The sequence below is a fragment of the Xiphias gladius genome, chromosome 12 (genome assembly GCF_016859285.1).
Source record: "Xiphias gladius isolate SHS-SW01 ecotype Sanya breed wild chromosome 12, ASM1685928v1, whole genome shotgun sequence".
Classification (NCBI taxonomy): Eukaryota; Metazoa; Chordata; class Actinopteri; order Istiophoriformes; family Xiphiidae; genus Xiphias; species Xiphias gladius.
Genome location: NC_053411.1, coordinates 18,207,423 through 18,221,128, shown reverse-complemented (window position 1 = coordinate 18,221,128; position 13,706 = coordinate 18,207,423). Strand labels below are relative to the sequence as shown.

Below are 13,706 nucleotides of genomic sequence, written 5' to 3'. Positions count from 1 at the left end.
ATCAGTTCTTTGATCCGGCCCCGTACGTGCGTGCGTGTGCTGAGGCTTGTGCATTAGTGTTAGTGTGTGTGAGACACACACGTGAAGTGTGCATTTGTCTACGTGTCAGAATATTTTTGGGGGAGGACGTGTGAAAAACAGATCACAGGGATCTCATATCCATAATCCCTCAGAAGAATATTCGGTTCATATTTCACACACAGATATAGGATGGTTAAAAAAAAAAAAAATCTGCTAAACATCTTCAAGATTTTCTTTTCTTTTCTTGTCGTTTTGGAATTTTTTTACATGGATATTTTGGAGATATCGAATCGTGTAATAAAAATATGTGAGAAAAAAGTAACAAAATATTAAGAAATATATAGATTAAAAAAATGTGAAGCTATGAAAGAAAATTTATTTGCTTTATAAATCGTATTGTTTATTTTTTGTCATTACTTTCATATTTTCTATCACTATCACTACACCCAGTGTGTGACCTTTTTTTTTTTTTTTTTTTTTAAATGACGCGCAATAGTAGCAATGACATTTTCTAAAACGTGAAAAAAAACGTTCTAGGTATTTTTAGTTTCATTTCCTGCAGCGTGTTTGAATCCCACCCCCCCACCACCACGCAGGCTGCACTCCCACGCGTGAAACGGGCACTGCAGAGTTTCTCCGATGCGACGTGCGCCTTTTAAAGCGCTTTATCTTCGAGTCCGGATTGATCGGGCCGCTAACGAATTTTCCCTTTCAACTTGAAGAACTTTCGGACACATGCCTCGGGGTCCGAGTGGTCCCGGTCAGATTTTTGGCTACTCCCGTGAACCGGGGCACTTTGTAACATCGCCGCGAGGTTTTCTGCTCTGTGATAACGCGAGCGCGCAGGGCCTAAATTTAGGATATTGGGATTAAAGGGCGCACGGTTGCTTCACTTTTTGTTGCATCTCCTCCTCTCCCCTCCCTGTGCAGTCGGTTACCATGGAAACCACAGCCTCACTCCCCGTCTCCTCCTCTATCTCTTTGAAGACATTTCAGTGACCTACATTACTGCTCCCAGAAGCTCTTTATGAGTGTCTTACTCCTTATTCACTTCTCCTGTTGGTGCTACACCTTCCTCCCCACATCTGTGGATTGCACCATCTGTCCCTGGGCTTGCTGTACAGGTTCCTAATGTGGATTGTACCATCCGGGAGTTTTTCAGCTGCAACCCATGTTTTATTGGCATTTCTTCTGTACATGAATGCGTTCAAAAAAATTGCTTAATATGACAGTTTGATTTCTACATTGGCGTTTTGTAAGAGGGGCTGTAGCTGATGCTAATTATGAGAAACATGCTGCGAGGACAGCAACAACTTTACATCTGATCGGCACACTAGCAAAAACACTGACTAAATGGTACCATTAGCATATAAACATTAAAGGGAGGCTACGCAATTTTTGCTAACAGCTGCCACTGTGGCTTTGACAATTAGAGATGAAAGGAGATTAGAGATTAGGTTTTTACTTTTGTCGTTTTCCGCCATCATTCATTGTACATATTATACAGGTCCGGGACTATGGAGACGTAAACAAATCCAGAAACACCAGTGTTGAGATGATCAGACAGCTAGCCAACGGTTTTTCCAGATCTTCTAAATCGCTTTCTATGAAGATAAGGCTAAAAGAGAACATGCCTGAAAAGTCATCAACAATTCTCCATTGCAAAGGAAAACTGCGCACACAAGGTCGGACCAGGAGCGGACAGCTTGGGTAATAATTTTACCATTTGCTTTTAATTTTTCTTCTCAATAAGGGTTTGCTTCCTAAGAGTCTGATCATCTTACCGCTCGTGCTTCTCGACCTGTCCGACGTTTTAGTGTTGTTTTAGGGATTTTCCCCAATCTCAGCAATTAATTCTGCGCAATTTAAGTTACCCAACAGGTCTGGTAGCTAGCTAGCGATGTTCCATCTCCTGAAACTCCTGTATTTAAGTTACAGATTTGCTCATAACATTTTATGGGAAGAATGTTAACAATACAAATTTTGCGGATGGAAGCAAATCTTCACCTAAAAGCTTCGGAGAAACATCGGGAGGCTAAGTAGCAAAAACTTTTTCTTTTTTTTTTTTTGCGATAGAGAAAGGTCCTTTCCATTGAGTTCAATACTAATCATGTATGATTCAAGATGCTGCAGGACCGCTTCTTCGCTCATCGGCTTGAGTACGACTCAGCTGCGGAGCGCCCAGTACTGCCCCTGGTGGTCGGACGACATATAAGTGAGGTCACCATTTAAATCACTAGTATTGCTGCAATACAGAAAACGGAGAATGAGAATTGAGAGACAATTTTTTGTTTTGTATTGTGTCTGACGCAACATCTGGGACAACCCACGATGTCCCAAAACAAAAAAATACTGTGTCAGAATTTTTTTTGATCTGACGGAGTTTGTAAACTTCCATGACGTTTTCGGTGGCGTTAACAAGTAGGAGAAGATAGCACGCTTCAACTGCGAAAACACGTAGACAAGAAAGAGGCTCTTCCACTCGGAAAATCCCGAAGAAAATCCTACATGTGATAATTATGATTTTTTGGTCTTGGAGTGTTGGTCAAACAAAACAAGCGCTTATACTAACACGTCGTCTTGGGCTCTGGGAAACTTTAGCGGACAAAGCGATTAATCGATTAGTTCAGAAGGTAATATGCAAATCGCGGTTATTTGCAAAGCCTAGTCGCAGGCGCTTCCTACGTATATCACTCAAGTTACGGAAACTAGAACGCATATAGCGCGCCCATATCTCTTGGCCGAGTCACATTAAGATTTTGTGACTCTGACTCTAATCTGACACACTGACCATTTAAAAAGACAAAGGTATTTAGTAAGATCTTAGCATTAGACCCACGTCAGTCGAGGAAAATACCCTGAAGGCAATCAAGTTTGAGGTTTTCCGAATTACTTCGACGTGGTCAGAGATTCTTGGAACACCGTCTAGTGGTGAGTAAAGGAAACGCAGCTTAAAGCAGTTCTGCGCCATGTGTTTAACCCTACAGGAACTAGAGCTGTGAACGAGGCCTTCTCATAATGATCTACATTCGGAAAGAAATCTAACCTACCCATGACAAAGCATGACAGAGTATGAAAGTGCACAGTCAAGAGTTGTGAGCTAGGTGTTAATTTTTTTTTCTTTCCCACCCAATCCTCATCCCTCTTTCTTCTCCCCAGGACGCAGCAGAGACTGTCCTCTGTTTAAACCCTCGGTGAATTAAATCAACACCAAAGTCTGTCATTTTCCCCCACGTGAGACCTAAAGAGGATTGGATCGCCGCTCACTCTGTCTTTGCTGTTTCAGCATATACATATATATCACTCCTGGAATAGACAACACATGGAAGCAGAAGGATGTTTTAAATGGACAATTTGTGGACTTCTGGTTGCCTGGACCCCCCTTTTTAACCCAGCAGGAATGTAAAGGTGACTACAGGCTCAAATAAAGGGCATGTCTGAAACTGTAGCCCCTCCTCTTAGCAGCAGAGAGATCGACAAAGTCAAGCTTTGACAAAAGTGGATGACTGTTCACTGACATTACTGTACAACACCACCTACATCTGAATTTACGGCACTCTACTCTGGGTGCTGTGTGGGAAAGTCCTGCAGAAAAAGAGGGAAACGTGGACGTTTAATCCCTCAGATTTGACTGCAGACTCTAGAAGGTGGTGTGTCTGTGTGTTTAACCTCTCCTTTGCCATGTCCCTCCAAAGATCCCACATGTGCCAAGAGCTATTGTAAGGAGTTCATTTTCATGTTTTGGCTCTCGGCCTCGGTTGAACAATGGACTAAAGCGTGAGACGAGAAGCTTACAAAAGTGAACAATACAAGCAGACGGTAGGAAGAGTTTTATCGGAACATCCAGCCCCTCCCCCTGGCCGCAGCGTGGAATAAGGGGTGTGTTCGGAGGTTCACACCCACCAGGCTGCCACTCGCAGATGGAGGCCCACCAACACTCCCCAGATAGCAGCAGTGAGGACTGCACCGTCCTGGAGGCTCCACCTGGCAAAAACACCTGCCCGCAACATGCAGGGAAGGTAGGAATACCACACACACATGCGTTGTATTTATTTTTCTCTTCAACCATTTGTTTACTTATGGTGATGTAAAAATCCTGTACGGATTCTTGGGGGACAAAAATCTAACATTCCAACTTGAGCGAGCACAAAAAGTGAAATTATTTTCCATCAGACGTTTGGCTACAATTTCGGGTTCTGCACGGGGCGAAAACTGGGACCTGAACTCAGCCGGTACCTGCATAAGTGCTCACGGAAGCTTTAAGAAACCGCACAACCTGAAACTCAGTACTTTGTCAGGACCTGTGGAGTTTGGGCTGGGTTGCAGAGCTCACTCACAACCTCCCGTTTCAGTACAGAAGCACAATGAGACAACATTTTTTATTAATGTCACATAAACTCCCATTTAACATGAGTCATTCGAAGAATAGTTTGACATTGTGGGATATACAATATACAAATACAGTAACTGTATTTCCCAAAATGTTAAACTATTCCTTCGTGTCCCGACCTGACTGAAGATAACTGGTACTGCAAAATTTGAGACCCGAACACAACGTGTACGACCTTCATTTTTGAAACATTTCATCCGTTACTGAACATTAGCTGCACTTACTGGCTACATGTGACACACAAGGCTGCAGGCTGGCAAAAATATTTATCATGGAATCACGTTTAAGAATAACAACAGCTCGACAGAACAGCCTGAAACCCAATACCTTGTCGAGATATGATGGGCTCGGGTTGGGTGTCAGCCTCACCATCACCCTAAATCAAAGGCAGGTAATGTTGTTTCAACGTCATTTGAGCACTTAGTCTAGTTTGAGCAGGGAACCCCTCTCCCCTCTTTCTTTCTTCCTGTTCATCTCCAGGTGGCTGACCTGTACTGTTTGACCTGCGAGTGTGCGCTGTGTGAGGACTGCGTGTCGGACCACGAAGAGCACCCTAAGGTGCCCCTCAGCGAGGCCCTGGAGCAGCACCGCAGCAGCCTGCAGGAGAGGCTGGGGATCGTGCAGAGCAGGTACGGGTCGCGGTGGGAACCGCAAACCAGGTTTGACGACTGCACTTACTGTGGAACGGTAAACGGTTAAGTGATCCTTGTTCCTGAGTGTCTTCATGCTGCTGGTGCTGAGCGCTCACTGCTGTGCTGTGAAATTTAAAACTATGATAACCAAATATCAGATGTCAGTCAATCAGTTCTTCGATAAACTTTCCGTTTCAGTTTGCTCTTTTCTTACTTTATTGAGCCTGTTTATCTGTTACCCTGATGTGGCAGCGGCACTGATTTATATTGAACTCAAACTTCCATGTACAGTCATTAGGACAAGATTCTCATTTAATTCCAATATTCTTGCTTTGCAAATATCCCCCTTGTTCAGTGGTTGACAAAAACTTCACAAAACACAACAAGAAAGCTGCACAAGAGCGAGTTTATTAGCGATTTGTCATTTAAGCCAGTTCTGTGAGACTGTCTGCTGGTATTTCTGTTACTTAAGTGAAAAGTACATAAGTATTATCAGGGTAATGTATGTGTACTCATAATGCAGATAAATGTAAATGATGTATTATTGATTTTACATCATCTAATAATTATTATTATTACAGTTGTATTAATGTCAGCGTGTTAATGTTTTAGCAGGTGAAGGTGAAGCTAACTCTAACTAATTTACATGTTGCCGGGTAGTTTCATCTCTAACAATGCATCGTATTTTATATATTGATAATATGTTTTGTTTGTAAAATGTCAATCAAACTAAATATTTGAAGTAAATCTTTTGGAGCAAAAAGTACAATATTTCCCTCTGAGCTGCAGGCGAGTAGAGGATAGCATAAAGTAGCATAGAATGGAAATACTCAAGAAAAGTGCAAGTACCTCAAAAATGTATTAGTTAAACGTACTCAGTTACATTCCCCTGCTGCATAAGGACGCACAGGGAATACACAGGCGTGAACAACTAACGACAGACAGTTAATGAAGTTAAGAGGGGAAGTGGAGCACTATGGACCAACAACAACACAATGGCAGAAATCCCATTTCAGCTGTTTTGGCTCTGCACAAGAGGCTAAACAAGCGGTCAGGCACCCTGTCAGGCGTACAAACAGATGCACGGCGTGTCTCGTCTTAGAAATGTATCAGGGGACAGAGGGAAACATTTTCATTCCCAAATTAAAAAAATTATCAAACTACTGTATATTTATACTGGGTTGCACAACTGAATATTCAGTGTGGTAAGCAATGGAGTAAAACAGAATTACTGTAGAAAGAAAATTAAACAGGTTTTCACCTTGAAATCATTTGTATGCCCCCAGACTCCCCCAGATCTCAGATGCCCTGTCCTTCGTTAAGGAGATCCTCCAGCAGCTGACCAATCAGAGAGCTTCCATCGAGGAGGACATCCAGTCGAGCTTCGAGGACCTGCACAAGCAGCTGGATGTCCGGAAGAGCGTTCTGCTGATGGAGCTGGAGGTCACGTATGGACTCAAACAGAAGGTGCACACATGTCCAGAAGCAAGATTTTTTTTTGGGGTGGGGGGCAAAACAAGATTTTGGTTGTCAGGCAGAGTTGTTATTTTTGGCAGTAAAAGTGCAACCTCTCCTGCCACTAGGATACTTTGCTAAATAAAACACACCAAACAAAACAATAAAAATGTCATAAAGGTCTTCTCTCTCTGTGTCCAGGTCCTCCAGGCCCAGGTAGACAACCTCGTTCGGGGAGAGGAGGACATCACTGCTACCTGTACCCAGACGGAGGAGGCTCTGGCTGGGGAGGCGTGCGTGGCGAGCCTGCAGGCAGAGCGGGAGCTGGGGGAGAGGCTGGCGGAGCTGGCCAGCTTTGGCCTGCCATGTCAGCCAGAGGAGAACGACCAGCTGGATCTGGTGATGGAGACGGACGGGCTGAGGAAGTCCATACACAACCTGGGGACCATCGTCACGACCAGGTGCAACCGTGCTAACACAAAATATTCAGGCCCGTCCTAAATAAGTGTTTTTGCATTTAAAACTCATTCGACTCACCCTCATCAACCCTCGTCTTCCTACTCTTCCTCAGTGCGGTGGCAAGCCAGAGTGAAGCCATGGGTGCTGGCCTGGAGCAGTGTGTTGTGGGTAATCCTTCCTCGGTCACCATAGTAACAAGAGACAAGTCAGGGGGAGCCTGCAAGAGCGGCAATGCGATCCTGTCAGCTGAGGTTAATTTTTACGCCCATAGTCAAATAAAACGCAGTGCGATTCTGTTGACTCACGAGAAAAACTCACAAAACGTTACCCATGTGTTAATCCAGGTGTTCACCCCAGATGGCAGCATAGTGGACGGTGAAATAGTGGACCACAAGAACGGGACTTACGAGTTTGTGTACACGCTGCCGAAGGAGGGCAACTTCTCACTGGCTCTCCGTCTGTACGACCAGCACATCAAAGGAAGTCCCTTCAAACTGACTGTCACCAAGGCCTTAGAGGCAGAAGTAGAGGTGGGTGGAGAGTGTGTTTGCGGAGCCATGTCTTAGTTTGTCATAAAAAAAAAGGTGAATTTTTACTTTCCCGTTGGCCAACACGACTAATGAGTGAACTCCTGGCAGCCTGAGTTGTGATGTAGAGCTACGGTTGGGGGGGTTCTCAAAACCAACTAGTTCGTATGACGTGTCATCTGACCACGCCTGATAAAGAATATTAAGACGTGATTATCGTGGGGGTAATGGTGCATGCCTTTGGACAATCTTGCCTCCAAGGCATTCATGTTGTTGCGCTTGTTTGTACATACAGAGAAATGACGTAGGTTGTCCTGTGGAGAATGAAAAAGAGAGCTTGAGCGAGAGGTTCAAACCCCACATACTTTCTCACCTCCACGCACCTGACCAATCACTGCATGAAGTGGGCGTGATTGTCACATTGTCGGTTTCAGAAAGTTACTAAAATGGATGCCACAGCAGTTGCATCCCTGCCAACTCAGATGTCGGAAAGGTGTGGTGGGAGGAGGTTTGTGACGCACTTCGACGATCCCACAAGCATTTTGGTTGAACCATACTGACCCCTTTAGAAAGGTAACACGATTCTATTGTGGCACCCCCAAGTTAGTATGCAAGCTGGGGAAGGCTGTACTGAACCTTTTCACATGCAGTTTACATGCATTGTTCTGTTGCTCTGCATGCCGCAAGAACACTACCTAAACACCTAAAATTAATACTTGTAAGCAACGTATTCTCCCACCGTCGCTGTCCCTCCAGGTGTCTCCTTCCACCACCACGGCAACCAGCTCAATAGCCAACGCCACCCCATCCACAGGCTCTTCTGAGGGGGCCAAGAGACGAGGGAAGTCCCCTGGGCAGAAGAAGAAGGGCTCCAAAAGGGCCAGCAGCGCCCTGGGCACTCCACGACGTAAAACTCAGAACCCCATTGAGGATGACCTCATCTTCAGGATCGGTGAGACATTCATCTGGACAGAATCTGAATACTTGTAGAAAAATCCAAATTTGGGTAACAGGGTGGCGCCTGGTTGAGCCTGGCTGGCTCCAGTTATCGCTGTCTGCTTGCATTGTTACAGCGCATGCGGGAGATGTTAGTACCTAATAGAGTTAATGACTTTTCATGGAGCAAATTCACCGAAATATAAACAAAAATTGGCTGAAAATGGGGTTCACGGTGAAGCCCTCACCACTCAATCCATAGCAACATTATACTTTAGGTATTTGCATCACTCGTAGTATTATGGGACCTGAAGTGCCAGAACATGTTGATCCCAACTAGAAATAAAAAAACAATACAAAAACAATAGGGGTGATGAAATGCATGAATATACATGCAAGCTTTATCGGTACAGTATGTGACATTACTTAGTCTCAGAATGTCCCGGTGTCTCAAGTTATGTAGAAACTTGTTTTTAAAAAAATGGTCCTACAATGTGTGTAGCACCAATCACATGAAAATGTCCACCACAACATATGAATTATATGACTACAAGGGAGCAAAAAGCCCAGTGTTCAATGGGTTAATATCCTCATATGGAACAAACAAACATGATTTCAAGAAACTGAGGCCATTTAAGCCCCAGCGGTCTGGCCGTCACACGGTCATAGGCTGATGCCACAGTTACAGATAAAACAAATATCTCTGTATCCCAAGAATAAACAGGCCTAACAGAAAAGCCAGAACAGCCTGAACAGATGCTTGAAATAAATTCCGTCTGATATTTCCTGCTCTCTTCAGGAACCAAGGGGAGGAATAAAGGAGAGTTCACCAACCTTCAAGGAGTGGCTGCCTCCTCCAACGGCAGGATACTGATCGCCGACAGCAACAATCAGTGTGTCCAGGTAAAAAAAAACCACATTCTGTCCAGCCCTCATGTCTTCAAAAGGCTGTTTGAGGAGTGAGACCTGGTTTTAGGGTTAAGGTTGAATATATAGGTTTAGGCTAAGGAATGCATTTTATCTATGAGGGTCCTCACAAGCATCTCCCCAAACCAGATTTTCTCCAACGAGGGGGAATTCAAGAGTCGTTTTGGGGTGCGGGGACGGTCGCCGGGGCAACTGCAGCGCCCCACAGGCGTGGCCGTACACCCCAGCGGTGACATCATCATCGCCGACTATGACAACAAGTGGGTCAGCATCTTCTCCAGCGAGGGCAAGTTCAAGGTACGTGTGTCGTTGTGGCTTTGAGCTTTTAGTGGATGAAGATGATTCTTTAGAACTTTAGAATTTGAGCGTCACTGTAGAAATATAAATTGTATTTCACCTTTTAGGAAATTTTAATGCTTTTCTGCAAAAAACTAACATCTTAAGTTTTGTTGAATGATTCTTCATCCTCATTGACTGTATTTGTTGTTCATCAGGCGAAGCTCGGCTCCGGCAGACTTATGGGCCCCAAGGGCGTGTCTGTGGACCAGAACGGTCATGTGATCGTGGTCGACAACAAGTCGTGCACTGTCTTCATCTTCCAGCTGACTGGCAAGCTCATCACCAAGTTTGGTAGTCGAGGCAATGGTGACAAGCAGTTTGCAGGTATTGGTTGTTCAGAGAAATAAACTGTCCACAACCATTCTAGTATTTAATGTTTTGTTCTTCCAATTAATTTAAATTACACAGTTTACTGTCACATGCACAGGTACTTGATTATTGACTAAGACTGCTGTCTGTACCACATTGGCTCATTATAGAAAACAAAATAATTCTTAAGTAGTAAAGCAAAGATTGCAGATGAAAATGTATATGTGCTCATTTGTCTGAAGATTCTCAGTCATCTAGGTCATGGTTACCTAAGATCGGCTGAATCGAGGGCAACTGGACTATTTGTGCTCATTTGCACTGAAAACTGCAGTTGAAATAACTGGAAACAGACTAAAATGTCTTAAATTGTTGATTTCTTGGAAACTTTTGAAATGTGAAAAATTAACCTGATGTTAAAGTGTTAGATGAGGTGTAAACACACCACTAAAAGTGGCTGAGGCGTCAGTTGAAGTATAATCACTGAAAGCAGCTGAAGTGTTGGATGAAGTGTAATTACTAAAAGCCGTTAGATATAAGTTAAAGTCTAGTCACTGAAAGCAGTTTGAGTGCAATTTTAAGTGCCAGCTAAAGTGTAATCACTGATGGCCAGTAAGCTGTTAGCTAAAGTGATACATGAAGTTCAGTCACTGTAACTAAAGTGTCCGTTAAGGGCAGTTCAAGTCTAATTGCTAATAGCAGTTTAAGTGTTAAATGGTTGAAGCGGCTTTAATGTCAGTCTTAGTAACACATCAAAACAGGTCAAGTGTTATATGAAGTGTAATAACTGAAAGCAGTTAAAGTGTCATCTGAAAGCAACTGAAGCATAAACAGTTAGGAAGTTAAATAGATGAAGTGTGAGCTCTTGAAGCAGTTCAAGTTTTAGTCAAAGTCAAAGCAGCTAAAGGTGTTGAAGTGGCACTTGAGGTGTAAGCAGTGATAATAGTTCAAGTGTCCGCTGGAGTGTAAGTGCTGAGAGCAACTGAAGTGTCAGCCGAAGTGTCATCACTTAAAGCCCAACCTGTTTTTGTTGTTTTTGTGTCCCTGTCCTGAAGGTCCACACTTTGCAGCAGTGAACAATAACAATGAGATCATCGTGACCGACTTCCATAACCACTCTGTCAAGGTACTGACTAAACATCAATGAAAAAAAGCACCCTTAGTCTAGTGTTATCTTGGTGAACAGGTACATATTTAATGTTTCGCTGAAGGCAGCTTTAACATGACACATGAGTATGGGTTCTGACTCTTTCTGTTTCTCTGACCCGGTCAGGTTTTCACCCCTGAGGGCGAGCTGGTTTTGAAATTCGGCTCAAACGGTGAGGGAAATGGCCAGTTCAACGCTCCCACTGGCGTAGCTGTGGATGTTAATGGGAACATCATCGTAGCTGACTGGGGCAATAGCAGAATACAGGTACGACAGTGCCGTGCAGTGCTTGTCAACTTGTGACAATAAGAAGGCGCTTCTGGGAAAATTATTGGATTTATCAAAACATTTCCTGTCCCTGTTCCAACATTTCCAGGTGTTTGACGGCAGTGGTTCCTTCCTTTCTTACATCAACACGTCGGCGGACCCTCTGTATGGACCCCAAGGTCTGGCTCTGACCTCAGACGGACATGTGGTAGTGGCTGACTCTGGCAACCACTGCTTCAAAGTCTACCGCTACCTGCAATGATGGAGGCTTGGATGGAGAAGTGAAGCGGAGGCAGGAGGGAGGGTTGGGGGGGAGCAGTCGTGGAAGAGGAGAGATACGACGCATGATGTAAAATTTTAGGAATTATCACATGAACCTCCATTGCTAACTGTAACGATGGAAGAAGGATGGCTAAAAGCGACGAACGAACAAAGAGGAAGGATTAGCAGAGCCATCGTTCCATCACAAGGCTACGATGAAAGTAAAGGCTAGTCTTGACCTCTTTGCTGATTTTGATAAAGAAAGATCATCGAAAAAATGAAACAGTGGACAGCAGGAGATGGTGGAACAAACACTGGTTCTTTGGACTACATCCTTTTAAACGTCTGAAGATTGTTAAATGGCAGATAAGGGGTAACGGAAGGATAAAAACCGTCTGCCTTCATGCAAATTTGAGATATATTGCAGAATGGGGTGCAGGAGGGATGCAAGGCTGGAGTAAAAACAGAGATGCAAAGGTGAATTAAGGATGTCAAATTCTAAAAGCCCGCCTTTCTCCCAGGTCTGCGTGAGGAGAGCAACAGGGGACTGAATGAAAAAAAGGCTTTAAAAAGGAGAGGATGACAAAAATAAAGACCGAAAGACTGGAGGACGAAATAATCCTTGGAAACCACTGCTTCCCTAAACCCGCAATGGAGTTAATGATGGATAAAGGGATCGAAGAGGCATCAAAGGCATAAATGAATGAAGAAAGGATGGTGATTCGGAGAGAATGGAATGGAAGATTGAAAGTTTTCGATTGTTCGGCCTTCTTGTATTGTATCTAACAGGTAAAATAATGGCCAGCGAGCTAAAAGAGGTCTATGTCTTGGTTTGACACAGCGTGTTACTCCACATCACCAACGTAACTTTCACCTACAGCTTTTGTACAGTAGTTTACATTTGTACATCAACATCCACTCTAACATTTGGGGCTAATTCCGGCTACCGACTCTCGGAGGTTGTCAGGGTGCGCTTGAGCAAAGCACTTACGGGACTTTAAACTGGTCCAGCAGTAGAGCACCGGAGTTGCCCCGGGAAACTCCCAGCGTCAATCTGTAAATATGAAGCAAAGAATTGGCAAAAAAAATAGAAAATAAAAATGGCAGTCTCACACAGTCAGATTTCCTTTGACTATATCGTTAAATGAAGATGTTGTGTCAAAAACATTTTGCTCTGGAATGGTCGTTAATTATTAGTAGACTAAGACATGGGCCACCTTTAGCCTGTTGTCCATTGTTTGTACATTAGGATTGTCTGGAATGTTTATTTTCTTTCTTGCCATATGCTAGTATTCTTTACAAATCGTAGGCAATAGATTCATCATTAGATACGATTGCTTGACTCTGATTCTGATTGTCCGAATGACTGATCCGTCGGGTTGATTGACGAGCACCGTTGCCCATCTATGCTTGGTTTGAGTGTTCATATATTTTTCCTGAGGTGTCTGTTGCAAGGAGGAAAAAAAAAGAATGTCTATAAATCTATCCTATATATTTGTGAGAATACCTTTAATAATATCTTGTAAAATGCTCGAAATAACCAACGTATTTGGGATCAGGAACGTTTTTACCCACTCACTCACTTCTGCTCGCCATCTCGGCACCGGAAAAACAAGAGGCCCTGGGGAGGGAATTCTGGAACGTTTGGGTGCATCCCACCACCGCTGAGGCTTCCAGGAGGCACTGAGAGCTCCGAGAAGTGCTGTCGCTCGCCCGTGCATCTCCCACAGAAGAATACCTCGGTGTTCTAGACGCATGCCTCCGTATTATGTGATTGTTGACATCAAACGTACCTGAATTCGACTCCCATTTTACAAACAGTTCAACCGCACCTGAGCAGATTTAATGTTAAGTACAGTAAAGGACGACTGCGAAGCGTTTACAAATTACCTTTGGAAAAAGCGCTATGTGATGATAATATTCAGAATAATACAAAGCATTTACATCAACTATTGAATAGGCAAGAAAAGCTTTTAAGTTGCTCACATCAACCCACAGTTGGACAGTTTGAACCGGCATCATTTATATACAGAAAACAT

General features: G+C 43.8%; 1 protein-coding gene across 3 annotated transcripts; it reads left to right on the top strand.

The window, feature by feature from the left end:
- The first annotated feature begins 3,941 nt into the window (after positions 1–3,941).
- LOC120797250 (tripartite motif-containing protein 2-like) lies at positions 3,942–11,668 on the top strand. 3 transcript variants are annotated; one of them, XM_040140753.1, is made up of 13 exons: positions 3,942–4,040; positions 4,892–5,040; positions 6,330–6,510; positions 6,700–6,959; positions 7,070–7,208; positions 7,302–7,475; positions 8,241–8,436; positions 9,220–9,323; positions 9,477–9,644; positions 9,842–10,010; positions 11,048–11,118; positions 11,266–11,406; positions 11,516–11,668. In XM_040140753.1, exons 1-13 carry the CDS (start codon positions 3,942–3,944, stop codon positions 11,666–11,668), a joined length of 2,004 nt encoding a protein of 667 aa, XP_039996687.1. The 3 variants fall into 3 exon arrangements, with proteins under 3 accessions (XP_039996687.1, XP_039996686.1, XP_039996685.1); XM_040140752.1 differs by having other exon boundaries at positions 7,302–7,487; XM_040140751.1 differs by having other exon boundaries at positions 7,302–7,487; positions 8,208–8,436.
- The last annotated feature ends 2,038 nt before the right edge of the window (positions 11,669–13,706 follow it).